The 23,125-nt window shown below is 44.2% G+C and overlaps 2 protein-coding genes across 5 annotated transcripts in view; one reads left to right on the plus strand and one right to left on the minus strand.

Annotated features, from left to right (window-relative positions):
• The window catches only part of gak (cyclin G associated kinase), a 37,821-nt gene extending 35,202 nt beyond the window's left edge, over positions 1 to 2,619 (plus strand). For both annotated transcript variants that reach the window (XM_071897670.2, XM_071897671.2), the window contains exon 29: positions 174 to 2,619. In XM_071897670.2, coding sequence (XP_071753771.2) covers positions 174 to 275 — 102 coding nt within the window. In that variant the 3' untranslated portion in view covers positions 276 to 2,619. The remainder of the gene's footprint in view (positions 1 to 173) is intronic.
• A 2,780-nt stretch (positions 2,620 to 5,399) lies between these two features.
• Positions 5,400 to 22,701, minus strand: LOC139910356 (uncharacterized). 3 transcript variants are annotated; one of them, XM_078285422.1, is made up of 14 exons: positions 22,597 to 22,701; positions 19,297 to 19,797; positions 12,821 to 12,868; positions 11,916 to 11,960; positions 11,053 to 11,487; positions 10,619 to 10,651; positions 10,381 to 10,446; positions 9,997 to 10,101; positions 9,310 to 9,414; positions 8,992 to 9,084; positions 8,061 to 8,105; positions 7,606 to 7,731; positions 6,879 to 6,954; positions 5,400 to 6,571 (listed from the first exon to the last, which is right to left on the minus strand). In XM_078285422.1, exons 1-13 carry the CDS (start codon positions 22,639 to 22,641, stop codon positions 6,892 to 6,894), a joined length of 1,710 nt encoding a protein of 569 aa, XP_078141548.1. In that variant the 5' UTR covers positions 22,642 to 22,701; the 3' UTR covers positions 5,400 to 6,571; positions 6,879 to 6,891. The 3 variants fall into 3 exon arrangements, with proteins under 3 accessions (XP_078141548.1, XP_078141550.1, XP_078141549.1); XM_078285424.1 differs by lacking the exon at positions 11,053 to 11,487; XM_078285423.1 differs by lacking the exon at positions 8,992 to 9,084.
• Positions 22,702 to 23,125: the final 424 nt, after the last annotated feature.

Consider the following 23,125-nt stretch of genomic DNA (forward strand, 5'->3'; position numbering starts at 1 on the left):
TGAAATGCATGGGGGGGTTTGTGTAATTGATGTTATTGTCATTTATAATGCCACAGGTTTGTGCCAATACTGTATACTGTAAAAGCTCAAGATTTGCAAATATTTTGTTAACTCTCTCTCTCTCACTCTCACTCTCACTCTCACTCTCTCTCACTCTCTCTCTCTCTCTCCAGGCAACCGGCCAGCCTTATGAAGATTATGCAAAGATGATCTTCATGGAACTGAACGATGCCTGGTCAGAGTTCGAGAACCAGGGATCCAAAGCACTCTTCTAAAAGCCTGGTCTGGATCCCAGCTAGACCAGACCAGACCGGACTGGACTGGATTCGGCCTAACCAAACCGGGTTAGACTGGGCCAGATTGGACAGGACTGAGCCCACATTGGGCCTTAGGGGGCGCAGTGCCTCTGAGAGGTGTCCTCTCTACCATTCCCTTCACTCCCCCCTTTCCTTCTTTACTCTCTTCTTTCTTCTTTCCTTCTACAGTCGAGGGAGAAGACCTCTTTTGCCTCTCGCCTGGCTGCAGTGAAACTTTCCTCGCTTGCCCATCAACAGTCTGTTAAAAAACATCATGACCGTTGTTAAACTCACTGCCTACCTACACGACTGCCTGAGTGGTGCTGCGATAGACAACATCGGGGAGGGAGAGATGGAGGGATGACAGACAATCACACGAAGAAGACAAAATGGAAAAAAATCAGACGTTACAAGGACTTTGAAAAGAAACAAGCTGATTATCACGAGGACAGTATACAGATGAAAGGATAGGATAACCCAACACCCGCCGCCAACCAAATGCTGGTTAATTTTGGCTGTGGCTGGTAAGTTTGTCTGCTCTACCAGCCACTTTGGCAGGCGACTGGTGGTAATAGTGAAAATGGCGGATGAATTTTTTTAACGAACCAGCCAACATGGAAGTTCAGCAACCATCATGTGGAGGTTCAGTTTTATTCTAAAACCGAGTGAAAGTGGCTGGTGAATCTTGGAGCATACCAGCCGCAGCGACCGGTGGACAAAAAAAAAGTTCGGTTTCTCTCCTGCTTCAAATGCGGCAGCAGGGTTTAAAATCTCCCCCAGACATTTTGGGACAGGGTGGTGCTTGGGGTTGCTGTTGATGACATCCGATGATACTTTGAAGTGCCACTGTTGCACCTTTAGGGGGCACACTTGGGTGGGGTCGGACTTAAGCTACATCCTCTTCCGGAAAGACAGACAGGCCTGCCAGTAGGCCTAATGCCTGCTGAACACTACTAGTGCTACTACTACTATTACTACTACTACTACTACACACACACTCCTCGGACCGGTGTGAAAACTGCTAACCTCTGAAGAAGGAGATGCGCTTGTTTTGGAGCCCCAGGTAGTCCCAAGCAGGCGGTTTGCTCTTTTTTTGAAGTGTTCCTTTCAGCAGAAACGTTGGCGGTCCCACCCACTCGGGCTACACTACGTAGCAAACTACATGCCCTCCCCTCACCTAACTTCTGAGCAGCCTGCAGGAGATGCGCTTGATTTTGAGCCCGGGGTAGTCCCAAGCGGGCGGTGGCTCTGTTTTGTTTTTTTTTGTTTTTTTTTTTTGAAGTGCTCTTTCCTTGTAGCAGAAAAACAGTGAAGAGTCTGAGTGGCAAACTACACGCCATCCCTGGGCTCACGCTGGTCTTTGCTTTGATTGACGGCCATTTTGCACATCCCAATCATCAGTGTCATCTTCTAACAACCCCCCCCCCCCCCTTTCTCTGTGTAAGCCCCGCCCACCACCAGCGCCTGTTCTGTGGACATTGTTTTGTCAGTGCATAGGAGGAGATTAAAAAGTGAAGGAACAAAAAGAGAATATGGTGATCTAATGTGGTTGCTATTGGTTTTACTTTTTCTTGTACTTTTTTTTTTTTTTGCTTGATTCTATGTTTATATTGAGCTTTTTGTCATGAGTTGTCATTTAGTTTTCGCTTCAGTGTAAATATTATCATCCATGAAGTGGCTTTGTTAAGATTAGAGCCTGGGCAGTTGATTTGATATGGAGCTTGATGAGTGTGTGAGTGTGGTGGGGGGGTACATGCATGATGTGTGCGCGTGTGTGTGTGTGTGTGTGTGTGTGTGTGTGTGTGTGTGTGTGTGTGTAAGAGAGAGGGAGGCATGTATGAGGATAATGAATTGTTGGACATCATTCCTGTCTCCGATCACAAGCTCCTCTTTCATAAATTCATGATTTCCACTGTGTTACAACACCTCTCCCACATCAACCATTTCGTTTATTTCGTTATGTTGGTTTTTTTTTCTGTTGTACATGTTTCTCTTTTCAAAATGGCCTCCTGATCTTTCCAGCTGTCTTTGTTTGCTCTTTTTTTCCCTCCCTCCTTTTTTTAATTTTACATTTTACCTCATGGACCAATCAAATCACCTGTTTTCTTATTTATTATTATTTTTTGGGGGAGGGGTGACATGTATTCATGCATATTAATGGCATAAGTTAAATGAGCTTCAGATAATATATGAATTGAATGTGCTGAGTGTGAGTGGGACAGTTGTCGGTGGATCACAATGAGCCTCTTTGTTGCTGTTTTCATTCCAAAGCATCTATTATTAATGCGAATGTGCTTTTACAAATATATATATGCTCTCTGTTGTTATCGGGTATGTGTTTATCATTTCTCCTTTTAGTCAGTCTTCGAGTTTGTACCTTCTTGTTTTTTTCTTTTTTCCCTCTGAAACGAAGCTGAAGTTATCTGGGTTGATGCTGAAAACATTGCTTCTGTTTTGCATATTGGCATTTTGTTGTTGAGATTCCAACATGAGGGGCCAGTAAACCTTAGTAAAAAACAAAAACAAAAAAAAAACAACTGTTGCTTGAAATTCAGTTGAAACTCACTTTGACAGTATCATCTTAGTATAAAGAGGCGGAAATTACAAAACCACACATCAGCAGTGTTCACTGTACCAAATTACATCATACTAATATGAATGTAGATTTCAATGCAAAAAAAAAGAATGATAATAAAAAACTTTTGATCTGAGGTGAGTATTTTGGTGTTTCATGTCTTCATGTGTTTTCTTCGGAGATACAAATGCTCATCCAGTCCAGCTGCTTTGTCCAGAGTGAATCAGCAGAAAGTTGTTCAAACCTGGACGCTGTTAGCAGACTATTTACGTTTCGATCAGTGTTTCGATCCGATGTGGATTGCCATCAGGTTCTGCTGATCTATCTTGGAGACGAGCATTGATTTGCTTTCCAATAGGATCTTTTTATTATTAATGATGTTTTCAGTGGGGTCGTTTTTTAGCAGCACACATTAGCTAATGGATATCATATCAGTTTCACAAAAACTTGATGCAGTGCATGTTACTCAAAGCAACATTCACCATTAGGCTGCACAGGATTATTCTGTGATATCGTTCAGAGCAGAAACATCACAAGCAATGCAAGACACAGTACTACAAACAGACACGTACACATACATAAGCACAACCATCCATTTCAATCTTTTTCACTCACAACCACAAAAATGAAGTGTTGCCTCCTTGAGATCCCCTGTTGCTGATATGAAAATGCTGAACTTTGACTGAAAGTTTTTTATTTTTTTCTTTGCAATTTATTATTTATTGCAAGAAGGCTAGAGGCTGCACGGATCAATCCTGTTTGTCCGGATAGCAGCCGGACTGTGGATATTATCACCTTGTTTTGAATTAACTGGAGTGACGCAGCTGTCATTGGTAGTTTCGTTAATTAATGGGGATATAATTAAATTTACGTAGGTGATGACAGACAGGGGTGAAGGGTTAAAGGTCTGCCAGCCGTGACGCTGTGTGGTTTCAGTTGCAAATCCATTTTCTGTGCTTGGGTCTGTACTTGGTGTAGATCGAGTCAGTCGGTACTTGGGTTAACAGTTCAGTTCCTAACCGCTACATAATAGGACATGACTATTTAGAATAATCATGAAATGTGTGGATATAGGATGGCTATTGACATATCTATTGTTTGGTCTCATTAAATGGGCAAATCTTTCTTTGCTTGTAGTCATAATGGTTGGAAGGAGCAGAGATTTTGCAGTCAATACATTTTTGGTATTCAGTATTAAGATTTTTGTATTTGTATTTGTATTTTTTTTATCCCATTTGGATCCAGGCTGTAGTTATGTTCATGTTAAACTTGTAACATATCATTCGTGATCACTGTTGGATGGGAAACCATTACAGTAGTTTATACTTTTCCCAGGAGTGAGTAGTGTAACAACTTATTTCAATTTCAGTAATCACATTATAATTATCAATTTTTGGGTTATTATTGCTCAATATAAGAGGCTGAATTATCCAAAACTATATCCCCCGATTCGTCTTTGTTCGAAATAAGATAGCTTAGATGAGAACTGAGGAACTGAGAAAAAATTCCTTTCTCCAAGTGTAACTATTTCAATTACTTTGATTTTATTGAACAAAAGGTTCACAAGAACATTAGTCATCAGAGTTACTTGGTTCCCCTGATCCTTTTACATGAGCTGAGTTATGCCGATTTTTTAAGCCAAGAGAGGATGCAACTGACAATTTTGCAGGTGTAACTGAAAAGTAATATACCGAGTAGTGTAGAAAATTCCTGCTCCTCTGAGTAATGAGTAAATTAATTTCATTACTTTTGAAATTAGTAATGAGTAATGAGATGCTTTTTGAGTAACAAGCCCAACTGTGTATTTCCTTTTGATGAGCAGAAATTTCAAAATAAAAGTAGTCTTGGCCGTTATCACAACTAAACGACATGCCTTGGGGTTAGCAAAAATAATTAGCCTATGTTATAAAGTGTAAGTTGTCATATGTTCTGACCCTGTCTATTATCCGTCTATTATTGTATATGTCTATTGTTTTCTGTGGGCTTCTTACCATCATCTTTGGATCTGTGCTGGTTATTGGTTTGCTTCAGTTATTCACTACTACTGCTGTTTACTGGTTCACCCAACATAGACATATTGGGGTTGCAGAAATCCCCCTGCATGGTTTCGGTCATTAATTATTTCTGCAGACAATTCTGATGTCTGAATTCTCTGGGATGAAAACTAATTACCAGACCATTACTTGTCTTTCCCAGCGACTAAAAAGAGAGCAATAGTTGATTTTTCCTCTCGGGGAGGGAGCAAAGTGCAGCAGTAGTTCAGCAACCATGCAATAAGAATTAACACTGCTACACTGGTTGCATCTATAAAAGCTACCAAAAGATATTGTTACAGCCAATACAGGGCTGACAAGGTAAATGAAGCCAAAATATATTTTACGTACTTTATCCCATTTCATGTTTTTTCTTTGACTTCCAACTGCAACACAACATCAATCCATTTCCGACTATTTTTCCATATCTTCGTATTTTATTTGAGTGAAGAAAATGGTGGATATTCTTTATGAAATAAACAACAAACACCAGCATCACGATGAGTTACAGCTTTATTCCAAAGGTGGATAAAATCCAACTCAGCCGACTCGTGATCATCATCATCATCATCATCATCATCATCAAATCACATCACATGACTCCTCCTCCTCAAGGTCTCCTCCAGAGCACGGACTGTGAACGCAAAACTGTACCACATCGTGTGGTCTATACAAAACAATTTAGAAAAGGAGAAAGAGAAAGAAAAAAAAAACGAGAAACACAGAAAAAGACCTCCGAGCCTGCTCCCTCTAGTCCGTCCTTCCCCAGTCTCCGGCGGGCATGGATCTTACAGCGTTAGCTTGGGGTTTCTTCAGATGGGAACGACAGGGGGAACTCCAGAAGGTTCCTTGAAGAACTCCTTCCTTAAGAGTTCGCGAACCGTGACGTGAAGGGGATTCATCAAGGGACCCTTTAGAGATTTCAAGTGAGGAACCCCAAGGTGCTAGAAGAACCCGCGATGAACCCTTAGTTTTTAGTGTGTTGGCATCAGACTGACCTCTCAAAATGGGAATGCGGACACAGCACAGTATAGGGGTGAGGGGTGAGGCTGGGACACACACACACACACAGACAGACGATCCCTTTAACGAGCAATGGCACTTCATTGGGGCAGAGGAGGACAGGAGGAGAGATGAGGGGAAACAGGGAGGCTGGGGAACAATCTGCTGCCGTGCCACTTCAGGAAAGAGGGCATGACGAGCAAAATCCGGGATTTTGAAATGTGAAAAAAAAACACCCAAAGAAAAAAGTTTCCCTCCCGCCCTTTACAAACACGGCCCAGGTACAAACTACAGCCACATTCATCAATGCTACAGTATTCATACACATTGTATGTAGGTGATTTACAATCAATGCAAATTCACTGTACATGCTTTCGGGGAGAAATACAGAAAAATCTACGAAAGGAGCCATAATATGTTTGTTCCGATTGCGACATGCTTATGACGAGAGTCTGTTCTGCTGCCTTGAATTCAGCAGTTGTAGCTTGTTGACTTTTTGGTTTGGTGTTTTGACAGGAACCCGGGCAGGAAAGGCACTTTCAAGTGTGGATGTCCCTTCGGTTTTTCCCAGCGGTCCCTTTGTTAAGCCCTAAAAAATGAAAAAGTAAAGTTCGGCTGGTCGGCTCCCAGTGAAGCCATGAGTTCTCCAAATGACTGAGGGGAATCTGGAGGAGACAAAGCAGAAGAAAAGTCTCAGTCAGTCTTTCTTTACATAGTGTAGATTCAGTCAGTTTAAGCTTGCACAACTTTGAGGTAGGTAGATTAGTAGAATATGAGAATCTTTCCTCCTGGACTTTCATTACGAAATTCAAACATAGACCTCCTTCCTATGTAAATGTATTGGTGACATCTGTAAATCTGTCAATATCATAGAAAATGTCTATGTTTATTTTAGATTTTATTACCGGTCTACTCTTAAGAATCAGTAACATTTATCTTATCTGAAAGCCAAAAAAGAAAAGGTGATCTGACCTGTTGTGTGGATCTAGCCCTCGATAGAGACTTCTGGAACCATGTGTCCATTCAGCGTTCCCTCTGCTGGGATCTCCTGCACAGCAAGGAAGGAATTAGATGAGGTGAGTGCGTAGAAAAAGGAGATACAAGCCAAAAGATAAGATGGCTGGGATACACAGCAGCCATGGCTAAGTTTAGGACAGGCAGCATAGACCGGCCGCATTTTGAGGGAATGCTGGTAAATTTGGACTGTGACTGTTCTTCTTCTTTTCCATTCAGAAAATAGATTCGGCTGATAAAACAGTTGTGGGCGGATTTTGGAATCCAACAGTCACTGTGGAGGGCGAACAAAACAGAAGTTCCCTGCCCTTGCAATAAATATTTTACTTAGGGTTGAAATTGGCAAATAGGCTAATTCAATTAGGATGATATAGTAGATTATTCTGATAAAATTCTGCTGTTGGTCATAGTTGTTAGTAATGACAGGCCATCTACTGTAGATTTCCATGTCTTATGGCTTTTAAAATCAGCTCAAGCTGCAAATGTGCAAGGGCCTTTCCAACAATTTTTGACTGGTTTGGGGGTATTTCCACTCTGACTCATAATAGAATGACTGAATTTAAGGGTTTCATTCCAAAATTATATACACACATATATATATTTATATCTATGTATGCTCCAAGGACAGTTTTTGACAGCTAGGTTTCTTGTCTTAAATGAAATTCCCCAAATTAAATCTCGTTACCATGGCGCCGAGCTGCACAGGCTCCACAGTGAGCTGCATCTGGCACGGCATGTCACAGATATCTTTCTGAGGGGCAGAGAGGTCTTCTGACAGCACATCCAGGCTCGTCTGCTCATCAATGGCATCCTGCAGGGGGACGAGCAGAGAGGAGAGAGGAAGAGGAAGGGAGGGAGGGAGGAGGAGAGAGATGGGAGAAGGTGGAATTTGAGATTTGAAGTGAGAAACTCTGATTCTGGAAGCTAATTTTAGGCACATGGTAATTTTAGCCATGACAGCATGCAGCTAATCATTAACAGAGAGCAATGGCTGACTAGAAATATCATCTTGTATGATTTTTACCAGCAGCATGGGGTGTTACCCTCGGTGCCAGGAACCCATGTCTCAACAGAGTGGGGGAATGTTGTAAGACCCAACACACACTAATGCAAATTTAATGCTGGAAAAAGCGTTCTTACCTTCACAGCCTCAATTTCAAGCTGGGCTTCAATTTCCTCTTTAGCCTGCAGAGAAGAAAACAGCCTGTTTAAACACCTCAGTATACTTGCAATTGCATTTTTCTGTTTTATTAACTGTAGTGTTTTAAATTCAAAGTATATCGTCTGCAGAGAGCCGCAGAGGGGAAAGCCACAGGTTACTCCATGAAAATGCAGAATGAACGAGGGAAGACTGCACGAGAATGAGAGAGCGAGGAAGGCAGGGAGTGTGAGTGCGATAGAGGGAAAGGCACTCCTGCATAAAAGCCCAAAGATCTGAACATCCACAGGCATTATTCCCCACCACAAGAAACACAGAGTTGCAGCCATTGTAGAAGTCCCACTTTTTACTACATGCTTGCTGAACTATTGCTGTACTTTGGCTCCGAACCTGAGAAGAATTCCTTGGGGGCGAAAAATCATGTTTTGCTCCCTTTTCTGTCTGCATGCATTTTTAAAAACTTGATTTATCCCACTTCTCTTTTTAGTCATTGCTGACTAGTGTATGAAGTATTTCCAAAAATGGATTGGACAGATGAAAAGATTTGGTTATCTTTGTTATTTGCAATGTTCGGCTCAAGCCAGCAGGCCTTGTAGCAAATATGGAAATTAACTGAATATGAAAATTCAACACAAAATAGCTGTGGTGTTGCTGTGGTGGTAGACTTCAGGTTTAGTTTACAGTGGTAGCCATTTCTTACATTTATCCTCCATCTATCCTGCATTAGTATAAATCCAAATTAGCATATTTTAAAACAAATCTCTAATGTCTCTCAGCCGAGTTTTCCAAACAGTTCCTCTTGGGGACGGAGCCAAATTACAGCAGCAGTCCAACATGCCTTCAGTAAACAGTCCGACTTCTACAGTCGCAACGTCTGTATATTTGTGGTTGTTTAAGGAGGTCGTATCTAACCAGCAGGTCCTCCGGGGACGGCCGGTAGTCAGGTGGAAGGGAGTCCTCCCTCTCCCCCAGCACGGACACTTCCTCCTCCCCACACTCTGTTTCCTGGGACCAACAACATTGTTGCCAGTTACGCCAGAGCGTTTATGTATCTGTGTAGCGTGTGTGTGTGTGTGTGTGGAGATGTGTGTTCCACCTGTTTTAATAAAAGCTAAAGACACTTTCGACATGATAATTTCAACACTCGAACCACAGCCTGAATCTGATTCCACAGCCTGACCAGATGATTATTGTCTGTATTAGACAATAAAAGCCCTGACAGAAACTCACGTTGATGATTTCCGCTGCTGGGACAGGGGCGGGCTCAGGGACAGCGGGGGTCACAACCAGAGATTCTGAGAGGGCGTCGAGGGCGTCAGTCATGACCATAGGTGCCTAGATGGAGCAGGAGGTGGAGCAAGTTAGAAAAGACTGGGACTGAGAATTAAAGTAACAATGAAATTAAAATAGCTTTTTCACCTTGCTACTCCACATCACAACCTAATTATCAGTAAATGCCAAACATTTTTACATTTTTAGATTTTACTTCCTTCTATTTTTACATCAAACTCCCATTGCTTTTACTTCCTGGAAACCAGCATTATCTTCAGTGATTACTTCATGCTGTACCAGCAGTTCTACATTAAAAATTTGACCAATAATATGATCACACGTTTTTGAAACTCAAGATTATGCGCAAATCATTTCAGTGGATTGCCTCACCATCTACACCAAATGGGCTTCATTGCCTTTGTTTGTTATGGTCCAGCCTGCACACTTTTGTCCCTCACCACATTATTTCCCACTGCTATATCCTGTTTCAACCGGAAACACTTCACATTACAGAAGCAACAGCCCATTGAAATGCCATTTCCTTGTGACTTCAAAGATGCCACTTCTGAGGTGTCGAGACTTAGCAGCATTTGGCTGGTAATTAGCGGTAATTTCCCTCCATTGTGTCATGTGTGTCGTTCTCACCTGCTCGACAACAGCAGACTCGGCCATGGCAGCCTCCACTACTGGGGCAGAGTCTGTGATAACGAAGTCATCAACCACAGTGTCGACCACCGGCTGGGCAGGAGCCTGAGAGAGAGGTAGAGAAAGAGATAGAAGAAAGAGAGAGATGCAGAGAAAGGGTGTGAGAGGCAGACAGTTGAGAGGATGAGAGAGAAATAGAGAGAAAAGTAGGGGGAAGAGAGAGAGGGAAGGAGGAGGAAGAGAGACAAAGACGGCAGAAAAAAGGAGGATAAAGAAAATGTAAAGATCTTCCACAAATGATAATTTGATACTTTGTGACTGATGGACATACATTGGCTGCTGCTAGGCTGAGGATAAGATTGTTGAAGAGGAAAAAGTCTTTACCTCTGTGACTTCAGCTACGGGGGCTTCAGCCTCTTCTGCCAGAGGCTCTGGGACACTGACTGGCTCCTGGTGAGAGAAAAGATACAGCCATGTTATCATTACAGCCACAACACTGTCAGATGTAGAAGTTCTATTTTCTAATGCTTGAAAAAAAAGAAAAAAGAAAACAAGGAAAATGTCTTAAATTTGTTGTTGACCTTAAATTTGTGGTACAGTACATGGAAGAAAAAATACTCACCATTGGGATTTCGGGTGCTGGGGCGGGAACATCCTAAAGTAAACAAACAAATAACATTGTCAACAGGAAATTAACTTGACTTAAAATCTGAATGAAACAGTGTGAAAAGAGGAGGCATGACAGAACTACAGATGTAGCCATTGTAGAAGTCCCACAGTTACTGCATGATGATGAACTACTGCTGCTTTCTGGCTGCTTCCCCAAGAGGAATATTGTGTTAAATTATACTAATTTGATTCTATTAGGGACTTCAGCGATAGCTACTTCTGTACAAACTACATGCTGCATGCAAACTGCAGATTATCACAGAATAAAAATGCAAAAAAAAACACACAAGACAAAAATGCACTTCTATCATTTTGTGTCCTTGGAAGGAGGGAGAAACTGAAGTTTGTTACAGGGAGAGAGGAAAGTATTTATTAGCAATGTGGCACCTCTGCAATTTCAACAGGCTCAACTGCGACTTCCGGTGCAACTTCTTCGGCCAACACTTCTGCTTCGATCTTCACCTCCTCCACCTCAGCGGGCGCTGCAGGGCAGACCTCAGTCACCACTTCTGGCTCAGGTATCGCTTCGACAACCGCTTCGACAACCACTTCTACCACCGCTTCTACCACCGATTCCGCCACAGCTTCTGTAACCGGCTCTTCTGCAACAAGTTCTGCTTCGGCGGCCGGCAAAGAAACAGGCTCGCTAATAGGCGCCTCCGCTTCTGGCTCTGCGACGGCTTCAGTTACGGGCTCCGGTTGGCAGACAGCCTCGGTGACGGCCGCTTCCACCTGGACCTCAGGCACAGCTTCTTCTTCTTCTTCTTCTTCTGCCAAGACCTGAACCTCCACTTCAGTCTCTGGCTCACAGACAGCATGCGTCTGCACATGCAATGCAACCAGACACACAGGAGAGTCAACACGGCACACACAAAAACTCCATGCAACATGTAAACTGGAGGACAAATCAGTAACTGTCTGACCATATGGATCTTTCATTAGTCAAGCACAGGGGCGTAGATACAGGCAGTGCAGCCACACCCAGGGCCAATGAAGGGGTGAGGGAGGGGCTCTTAAACACAAAATGACTGCCTCCCCCTGGTTTTTAGAGTGTGCAACCACTTTTCAATTTAAAATTCTTGCACCTTGGCCCATATTGTCGCAATCTGCCCCTGGACAAATATACAATGCTGACCTACCACACATGCTGTATTCTACCATGCATAAACCAAAGCTCTAATGTAATAATGACCAAATGATTGCTTTTCTAATGACGCGACCACAATGCAGTTATAGAGGATGGATCTTACCTGTTCAACCTCTGTGGCAATGACTACAGTGTCCTCTGCCTGAACCTGGAGGAGAAATGACAAATGGACTTAGTTAAACTCTCTAGTTATGACTGACTGGATGGATGGATGGATGCATCGATAGATTGCCTGATAAATGAACAAATGAATAGAAGTCTGAACAAATTAATGAACCTATTGCTTTATCTCTATGCCAGCATTTAGAAGTTACTGTGTGTAACTGTGTGTATACAGCACATCAAACCTAAATTGAATCTAATTAATTTATTTGTGTTTGCAATACAACCATTGCAGGAAATAAAAAAGAGACAGTGAGTTGTATGTCTTCAAATTCACTTGCCATATTGCCATAGCCACAGCAAGAAATCTTAATGATAACATTTAAGTGAATGTATGTAGCTACAGTTCTGAGACACACTGCTGCACTGCCTTGCCTTGGGTCCCTCGACAGTAGCTGTTGTTCGGGGAGTTCAGTTTATACTCATTTTGCCCAGATCTTCCCAGACCGTCCTGGATTTGAACCATTAACTCTCCAGATCATTAGCCTGCTTCTCTAACCTCTAGACTACAGCTGCCCACTCTTTGCTGAATAAACAGTTGTTCTGGTGTGCATACGGCCTCTCAACAAGTGTAAAAGTTGCAGTTGTCTGTGTTCAACAACTGCAGCACTTCAAATACTATTCCCACTTCAAAATGAGTGTTTTTTTTTGCTCCCTGCCTACATTCCTGTCCATTCCCACCTGTGCACTCCATGCCTCTGGCAGAGAAATGTGTGAGCAGGCTGAGGTTAGGGGGCGAAAAAAGGGGTTGAGAGACCAAGGAGCGGTCTGACTGGCTGTGTATGTGTGTGTGTGTGTGTGTTGGGGGGCGGGGGATTTGAGAAAGGGTTGACAGGTTTATTTTACCTCAATCTCAGCAGGAGCCACCACTGGGGCCTCAACTGGGGGTGTGACCTGAGGGAGAGAGACAAAGAAAGAAAGAAAGAAAGAAAGAGAGAGAGAGGAGTTTATTCACGTGTCAGCAAAATGGAAAAATAAAGACGTATACAAATCTACAAAGACACATATAAACTGAACTTTGGTGGAGCGTAGTTGGCAGAAAGTAGTTCTCATTAAAACAAGGCACTCGGGAGATACATTAACAAGCCTTCCAAAAACATTTCTACAAGCTTGAAGACTTTCGGGGAACATTTTGTCCAAGTTTACTTGCTGCCATTACTCTACGGTGCTGTTCTTTATTCTTTATTCTTTATTCTTTATTTGGATCCCCATTAGCTTCCACAAAGTGGTCGCTAGTCTTCCTGGGGTGCTGTTCTGTTGTTTTCCCACCACAAACGGTTAAAGGTCAGGCTTTGGGAGGAGCACACAATCCTAAAAATGTGCCCAGAGCGAAATGATCTCCTTGACAAGAGTCAAGCTGACTAACTTTAGGTGTGACAGCCCAGAGGCATTCATTATAGAAAGACAAGTGGGAGTGTTAGCTGGTTTACGATGTCCAAGAAAGGAAAGGTTTGCCAAAATGAGAATGTTTTCAGATCGTAAATTCACATGAACACTGGGGGTCCAAACACACACACACACAAACAAATAACACACACATTTACTTCAGAGTGCGCTTTGTCTATTCAGAGTGTTGTAGGAGGGGAGAAGGGGAGGTGCGTTATGCAACCAACAGTAATGTTACAACCAATTGCATAACGTGGGATGGAGCTGCCACTGCCTAGACCAGCTCAGATTCAGAAAACGTAATTGTTCACCTCGTTAAAACTGTCTTCCGCATGAGATCACACAAATTTAAAACTACAACAGTTCTATGTAAAAGAAAAGGTATGAACGGTACACTTGTCTCTCTAGAATGTCTATTAGGAGTGGCAGTAATTATTTTCTGGACAGACAACACAAAAAATGGAGGTTTGATAAGATGCCCAGAACACCAGAGGGCTGACCCATCTTTTCCCTTCCTTTTCTCATTTATCTCTCACTCTGCCAGCACCACTTTTAATGGCTTGCTAATTTCTGCCTCACCACCCAATTAGTGGCATGGCTGGCACTCGCGTAAGTGGTTTCAGGCGGCATCCTCTGTGCGGTCAAGTGTGTTGAGCCATACTGACAAGCACAGAGTGCAGCGCATAAATATTGTATATCTTCAGAGTCGGATAGTCAATTATTTACTCTGTCCTGCAGCAGGCTTCTTCTTCTTCAGTGTAGGATAAGTCTGTCTGGTGTATAGCAACTGCTATCACCGGCAGTCAGGAACGGGCCAATCATCAAACGACCAAATAATGTGGGTCATCTATCTAGTATGAATAGAGCGGTAACTCTCACAGCAGACAGAAGCATCAAACTAAGAAAAAGAAAAATACTCAGGGTCAAAGAGTAACTTCTTTAACATCTTTGCCATTTTCTATGTGTAGTTCTACCACTGAGAGAGGAATCCAATCCTCCAGGTTTGTAGCAGCCAATGAACAAAAGCCAAGTGGGCGAACATGTACGCATAGTAGGGTAAATATGTGCTGTAGCTATAGCCTGGGAGGGCTGGTGTTGGAGAGAGTAAGAGAGAAAGAAACAAGGGGGAAGGGAAGGAAGGAAGGAGGGGGGGAGGGATGGTGGTGGGCTATAAGTGTTCCATTACTCGACAGTAAAACGCACACATACACACCCCCTCCGGTCCGTCCCTACGGCAGAACACTGTGTACCCAACAGATCTGAGTACAGATCCCGTCCCACAAGCCCCGTTGAAACACTATAATCAGCATGTGCCAAAACTGATCTGAGAGCAGCCACATATCAGACAGACCATTTTAACCCATAGAAGAACACAGTGTACCTACATGAAGTGTACTCCATGTTCCAACCAACCTCATGCTCACACAGAGACGCCCCCCCCCCCCAAAGAGAAATGCCAGGATTCCTGACAACTAAATAGTTTTGAACCATTTAAATATAAAGTATTGGCAACTTGCATGCTCTCTGCTTTGTAAGATAAAATTGGCACAAAACAAAACAATGCCTCAGCTCTCAATATGTATGGAGAGCGCAGACAAAGCGACTTATCAACCAGATGTGGAGAGAGCTTCATAACTCCTGTTTTCATTTCTGAAGACAGCAACATGTGCATGCAGATAACTGTTTGAACATGTGGGATGAGAAAGAAAGAAAGAAAGAAAGAAAGACGGAGCAAACAAACCAATAAGAAAGAAAGAAACAAAGAAAGAATTTAAAAAACAATGAAAAAGACAGAAAGAAGGGTTGTTTTGACTTTTCCCTATGCAAAAGCGATTGGTTCCACTAACAAAGGCCCATCGTCTTTGCGAAAACAAACCAATAAAAGTTGTCAGAGAGCTTGGGGAAGGGGTGGGGGTGGGGGGTATGAATAGACAGAGAGAGGGGGTGAGGAGGTACTGTGTGTGTGTGTGGGGGAGGGGGGTCTCATGTGCCATAAGGTTTTAGTTTTTTCAACCAAATCAAGAAACGTAAGAAATATCCCTTTACACATCCCTCCTTGTCCGCCTCCAATTTCCTCTCTCTGGTTGTCCCATCCAATTTATTACTGACAAATAACTAGGAAAGCGATGCATTATTCTTACCGGTCCAAATTCACCGCAGTTTACATTCTCATTTAGAGGGGAACGAGCTAAAAGCGGCTCGACCCTAACGCTGCTTCCAGAAGTCTCCCCAAGACATCTTGTCAGGAGAAATTTGCCACAGACATTAACAAGGTTGTGACAGCTGTCTATAAGCTCCTCTTCAACCCAGCAAATACCAAAGGCTAAACAGCCGCAACTACACACACACACTTCAACACACACAAGGTCTACTGAATTAGCTTACGGCAAACACCCCCCCCCTCCCTCCTCCTAATCATCCCAACATAGAACTCAATATCCCACTTTCCCAATTCCTGTCTCCTCCCACTCCTCCCAGCTATGAACCAATGACAAAAGGAGGACACATGGATGAACGACAGCACGTGCCGAGCAAAAAGGCTGAGGTGTTCTTGTAAAGAGGCCCCATATAGGCGAAAAACACGGGACAGAAGGAGCAGAAAGTAGAGGAAGGAGGGAGAGAGGGAGCGAGGGAAGGAGGGAAGGAGAGAGGGGGAGAAAGGTAGGAAGGAAGGAGGGGGAGAGAGACGGAAGATTTATGGAGGGAAGGAGGGACAAAGAGAGGAAGAGAGGGGAGACAGGGACAGAGAAGGACAGAAGGGGGGAAAGGAAGGATCGAGGGAGCGAGAGAGGGAGCGAGGGAAGGAAGGAGAGAGGGGGAGAAAGGTAGGAAGGAGCAGAGAGAGAGAAAAAGGGTCGAGGGGGGGAGAGAAGGAATGAGAGAGGGAGAGCGAGGGAAGGAGAGGAGGAGGGAGGGGGGGAGGCAGGGAGAGAGGGGGAGAAAGGTAACTAGGAGGGAGGGAGGGAGCGAGGGCAGATAGAGGGAGGAGAGGAGAAAGGAGGGAGTTTACAAGGGGAGAGAGGGGAAGGCAGGAGCACAGAGAGAGCGAGCTGGTACAAAATGTTCAGCCTCGGCAGGGGCGCGCCCACCGTCGCTTCAGGCCACAGAGAAAAACACACAATGGGTCAGAAGATCGGGTGGGACGGGGTGGCAGGGGTAGGGGGAGAGGTGACACTCACCTGAGTCTCCGTGGCGACTTCCAGAAGTGGGGCACCCACCTCTCTGGGACCCCGAAACCAGCTGAATATGAGCCCCATTTCTACCCGCTCCGATACACGAAGATACACAGATCTCTAACGACCCTCTGACCAACCGATGTCCAGCGCTAGACTGAAGCGTGGTGACACGGAATGAGCAGCCTTATTATGTCTTGCAGAACTGTGGGTGCCTCTGTGTGTGTGTGTGTGTGTGTGTGTGCGTGGGTTAGTGTGTGTGTGTCCAGCTCAAGCCAAGCAAAGTCTAATAAAGCTCAACGTTCCCCAAGTGTCACTACCTCAAAATCGATTAAAGTTCATAAAACTGTTGTTACTTGCACTATATATGCAACCCACTATTATATGTGTTTGCAGTTACAGTCAGGACTAATTTCTACCAAGTTCTGCTAAAGTGTGTGTGTGTGTGTGAGTCTGTGCGTGTTTGCATGAGTCGGAGGTATATCTGGCACATCTGCAAGCAGTGAAGGAGCCAAGAGCTGAGAAGCGAAGCGAGGAGGGAGAGAGAAGGGGATTGGGTGGGGTGGTGGGAGGGGAGGGAAGGGGTGGATACTGCCAGAGCCTAACAACCACACAATGATAGGAAGACCATCTCCTATAGAAACCTTTATTGGTCCTGTATAGCTCAGTGGGTAGAACATAGCACTCGCACATCCAGGGTTAGGGGTTACATTCCCACTGGGGCCACTCAATCTAAAAAATCTAGGCAGTCTTGCTACTGGAAAGCGTTGTGGATAAAAATGCCCACCAAATGGCATATGTTGACTGGATGGGGGGACAGAGGATACCAAAGAACGCGGGAGGGACATTTCAGTCGGGGGGAGTCGTAACAACTGGCACCCCAATGATAACACCACTCTTGTTACACTGAGCCTGGCCTGCATCATGCACTCACACACACGCTAACATACATGTGAGTGCTTACTACGCACCATATGTGGTCATGGCTCAGCTACTGGGAGCAAAGACCGTGCATTTGTTTGCACGTGTGTGTCTTTGTGCGAGTTTGCATGAATGTATGTATGTACGTGCAAAGCGTGTTTAGGCGTGTGTGTGTGTATGTGCAGCGAGATGAGTTATATGTGTGTATGTGCAGTGTGCAGCATATGTGTACATGTGCACATAGCCTGGAGCCTACATGCTGCAAACAGGACATTCTGTTCCCAAAATGTGCTCATGACGATTGCATCACACAGACTTTACAGTAAGGCTTATGTGATCTACGTGATCGTCAATTTAAAATTTCTAAAGTCTGTTGGAGGTGAAAAAGAATATTTCTAACTAGTTGGTTGAGAAACATAGCATTTTATGTTACAATTCACTAGTTTGGTTTCTGCTTTTGAACATTCAACAATGAACTGTGTTCAGTATAAATGCAATATATATAGGATTAATTTATAAAAGGGAAGACAAAAACAACTAGCTAATAACCATGTGCCTTGCATTTCATCAACTTCATTGATTGCAAAATTGTACACTTGGAGAGTAAAATTACAACAATGGGTGCAATACTGTGGTAAATCATATTACATTGGGACAACCAAATCCTCATGTGGCACAATAATACAATAAAAAATTCAGTCCAACATCGTGCAGCTATAGGACCATAATTCACACAGCGAACCCCATTGGCCTGGACCCCCCCTCCCCCAATCTAATCCAATCAGCCTACTCAGTCAAGACAGACAAAAAAGAAGTGAAATTTGAAAGAAAGACACATAATGTGCCTACTGAAGCAGACAGTTTTGATGTAGGAGGTAATGTATAGTGACTGCCGAACAGGCTCTGCCCAGTCTCCCACTGATGTACAGTCTCTCTCTTTCTCTCTCTCTCTTACTTTCCATCTCTTTGCTAAATGGAACACGTTGTTCCCTCTGCCCTCCAACCCCCACCCACTCCACCTCTCCTCCCATAAGGACACAGCTCCATCTCACTGCCGGCCACAGCGACAATTTTCATAGCACAAACCTAACCAACCAGCATCTAAACTGGTCGCTGAGAAAACACTACTTCACACTCTGACACGTGCAGAGAAAGACCCTGAAATATGCGTACAAAAGGCACATGTGGAACTTTATGAAGCTCAGTTCTCCAACAAGCACTTTTCATTCCACACACTTGACCAACCAACATCTAAACTGGCAGTAGAGCAGGCTACTAGTGAAAACAAAATGGCAGCAGCATGCAACTGCATCAAGGCACATGCTGTACCCAATGCAGCTCATTACCCCAAGAAGAAACCTGACCCATTTTCTATACAACTTGGTGAAGCTTCATAAAAACACACTGGGATTTCTAGAACCAATGAAGGCACCAAAGAAGCTCAGACAAATTTTCAAGATCAAGTTGCTTCAAATGTTGGGTTTTTACTAAATGTGATGAAAATCTTCTACATTGGTAGGTAAATTGCCATGCCTTGTTACGCCTTAGTGTAGATTTTAACAGTATAACTGTTAAAATCTACACTCGAAGGGCTTTGAGGAACCATCACAGATGAACTCAAGAAGATTCCTTGAAGAACTCTATGAAGGGTTCATGGACCTCTGACATATGAGGGTTCTACAAGGAACCCATTGCTAATATTTATTTTTCTAATGAGGAATCCTACGGTGCTTGTTGACTCCCTTTGAAACTTATAATGATCCTCAATGAACCTAGTTTTTTTAACGTGTACAGCTCAAATCGCCCCAGCTTCCACCCTGTGTGAAATAAAGTGGTTCTTACCTCGGTTACTGGTTCTGGTTCTGGTTCTGGTTCTGGAATGATGGGTTCAGCCTCCTGTACTACTGCAGCTTCAACTGTAGGGGGCTCCACTGGCGTGGGCTCGACAACTGGTTCTTCCTCAGCGACCGGAGCCGGGGCTTCAACCGCAACTTCTGCTGGAGTCTGTTCCAGCACCACAGGCTCAGGCTCTGGTGCCGCTACCTCGACCGGGACGGGCGCTGGAACTGGTTCTTCCACAACGGGTTCTGGTACAACGGGTTCTGGTACAACTGGTTCTGGTACAACTGGTTCTGGTACTACTGGTGCTGGTACTACTTTGGGTGCCTCCACAATGGGGACGGCGATGGGAACGGCCTCTGGGATCTTTTGTTTTACGGGTGCTGGAGGTTTAGCCACCTTCTTAGGGGCTGCTGTAGGGGGCGCGCTCACTGCAATCCCGGGGGTTGCTTTGGCCGGGGGGTTGGCTGCATGCTGCTCTTCGAGGGCTCTCCTCTGGGCTTGCTGTTGGGGTGAAAAGACAGAAGAAGATTGTGGTTAATGATTGTTGTCTTGTCATTACAATGGGAGCCATTATTGAAGTCCCCCTTCATGCATTTTCCTGCATCTATTTATTCTGCTGGGAACAATGCTCTTTTAAATGTAGTAGAACCAAAGTGGTATACGGTAACAAAATACTTTTTTCAACTAGTTACACGACCATTCCTTGTAACTTCCAAAATTATTTTTTTCTAAATAATTATTCTTGGGGATTGAATGATTGCATGGCAGTGGTTCAGCAGGCATGCAGTAAAAAGTAGGACGATGGCTTTTATACAGGTGTTCAATATCTAAAGCGATCAGAGATATTTAAAGAGACGGAAAATGAAAGCGAAAAAGATATTGAGAATGAAAGTCAGAGGCAAATGGGGGTCCTGGCGGTCTGATTGTTATTGAGGTCCTTATCTAGCTCAGATAGGCGGTGTTGTTGACAGTGGGAGGTTCATTCTAGCACTTTTCTATTCACAGGAATACCAGGGATGCCATACCAGCCAGGTCCAACATGTTTTTCCGCTCAGGACTAAACCCTTCGGGCTTTATTGGAGGTTTAGGAGTGCAGACCAATGGAGGGAGGGGCCGGGGCAACTGGGAGTGGGCCCAGCAAAGCTAGTTAGATAATGGGAGCTAATTAGCTGAATCAGAATGATTCTGACAGGTCTGGTGAAGCGGGAATGGAAACCGTGTGAGTCAGCAGGGCTGAGAGCGCCGGACGGGGGCCCCGCAGGCCAGACAGTGGGCCTAATCGCATCATAATCAGGTTATAATCAGGTTATAATCACACCCAGAAAATGCTTTGTTAAGGCGACATTCACAGTGCTTGACAAGCCCTGTAAGCCGACTGTATATGTGTGTGTGTGTGCATATGTCTACGCCTGTCCAGCTATCTGCCGTCAAAACAACCCCTCCCTTCTCTCAATACACCAATAGTTGGCCTGTTTTTCAATCCAAACCTCACAGGGTATTATTTCAATATTAAATAAAATTTTCATCAAAATCACAAATGAGGTTCCTGTGTGTGAAGGCCTCTCTCAAGAGGCTCAGTCGACCCTGGAGAGAAACAAGAGAGACTGTTTACCAAGGTGGGGGCGCTGAAAGGCATGTGCTGCAGCAGAGCAGTCAGCTCGAAGTCTTCAAGTCCCTTTCCCTCCTGTGCTCCTGCACCTCAGACTGATCTATCTTGACCACGGAGGGAATGCTGATAACACAAAGCTGTGACTGACTTCTAGGGCCATTTTTATCTGAGTGTCACTGACTGAGTGGCTCTAAGAGAATCAGAGAGATTGTGCAGACTCCAATCTGGCAATCTAGTGCAAAACATTCCTACAATCCACACACTACCAAATACAGGCCTGTGGAGTCGAGAGTCAGGGACTGGCCAGCTAGAGGCTTAAGCCAGACAAGATGAGGGGGGGAGGGGGCGCTGTGGAGGAATGCCATAAACTCCATACTGAGAAGTCTTACCAGAGCTGGAGTAAAGCACTGAGCCAATGGCAACAACTAAACCCTGCAGGCTTTGGTGGTGAAGCAAGTGATATTTCTTTAGGAAAGGAAAAGGGAGAAAATAAGGCATGGTCTGAAAGAATAACTTATTATGAATGGGAAGAAAAAAAACAATGGAGGACAGTGTTTGGTGGTGTCTGGATTGATGCTGCTTGGTAAAGTTGGTGATGAAGCAGGGGATAACCTTTGACCTCTAGAAGTTGGAGCTTCAATGTTACTTTCTCACTCACTACACACCCCTCCCCTCCCTGCCACACCCACCTCTCCCCTCGCAGGGCACTGAATGTTCGGAAGCAAAAATCCTCCAGGCTACCAAAGACCAAAGTGTGAGGGGGGAGGGGGCCCGATGCGTGGTTATTATACCATTGCCTCTTCATCGTAATGACTTTGGTAATAAATAAGACAGTAAATGTGTGCGCGGGTGTATGTGTTTTCTGTAATAAAACAAAAAAATTGTTGTTGTTTTGTTTTTGTTTTGGGGGGTTTTTGGGGGGAGGGGGGGGGGCATGCAGAAAGCAAGCTTTTTAACAATGTACATATGAAATATTTTAAGCGTAACGATAATAAAACAATCAAACCGATAAATGGAACGAAAAAGAATGCTGAAACAACTGCGGTCTCCGTGCCGCGCTGCTTTAAAAGACAATTTATGCACAAAGCGCTGGGAACGCATGGCGCACGGGAGTTTAAGCCATGAGGGGGTTGATTTTCGATACCTGATGTTTCCAAAATAGCAGAGCCAGGGTAGCCGCGATGGGATACTGAAGCCTAATTTCTACATTTCAGATAACCTACTTGGCACAGGCGTTTATCTTTGCGAGATAAAACTTTTTACGCACGAGACTTGGAGCGCTCCACGCAGTCGAGCGCGCCACAGCAAGCAGCAGCAATGTGTGCAGTCAAGTGAAGAATGATTCACTAATAGGAAATCATGAATACGACGAACATAAATATGCCAATAAAACCTTTTTCTTTTCTTTTTTAACTTTTCTACTGAAAAATTAACGCGCGTGTTTAGAAGCCTTCATTGATCAGAGAAGTGCAGAACAAAAAAGGCATTTTTTTTTCCTTCTTAAAAAGGGACGCACGGAGGGAAATTAAGACATAACTACCACGACGAATTAAAAAAAAGTTGTTTTCATCAAATCATTGCAAGAAACAGAGTTCCTGCTTTTACTCACTGAAATGCCTAAAACTGACCAGAGTTTTGGATATGATCGTGATAATATAAAAACGGAGCGAAAGGCGCCTGCGACCACTTACCACCCTCCTCATGCGACGCTTGTTCTTCTTCCTCTTGCTGGGCATTTTGGCGTGTGGTGACGGTGGGGGGGTTCGAGAAACCAACAAGAAAGAACTAATAAGCACAGCAGCAGAGACAGAGCGAACAACGTGGATCTTTTTAAAGCCCTCGGTATTTCTCTCATCTGCGCTCCGAACCTATCGGAGGACCAGGATGAGAGATGGGGGGCGTTGACGGCAGAGGGGTGTGTGCTTGGTACCCCCACCCCCCACCATACACACACACACACACACACAGTTGATTATATCAGAGTTGGGCTACCTACTGGCTGGATGGTATGTTATGTAATCACTCCATCAAACCAAAGGCAGAGAGAGAAAGCGAGAGAGAGGAGAGAGAGGGAGAGAGAGGAGAGGGAGCATGGCCCGCGGGCTTGCAGATTGCCACACCCCCCTTTCCTGGATCAGTTGAAAATGTTTTTGACTGAAGCACGAGGCCACGCAACACAGCGAAAGGAATGCATTTCCCCAGTTTTTCCTCTCTAGTTTT

Source organism: Centroberyx gerrardi, chromosome 8 (assembly GCF_048128805.1).
Source record: "Centroberyx gerrardi isolate f3 chromosome 8, fCenGer3.hap1.cur.20231027, whole genome shotgun sequence".
Classification (NCBI taxonomy): Eukaryota; Metazoa; Chordata; class Actinopteri; order Beryciformes; family Berycidae; genus Centroberyx; species Centroberyx gerrardi.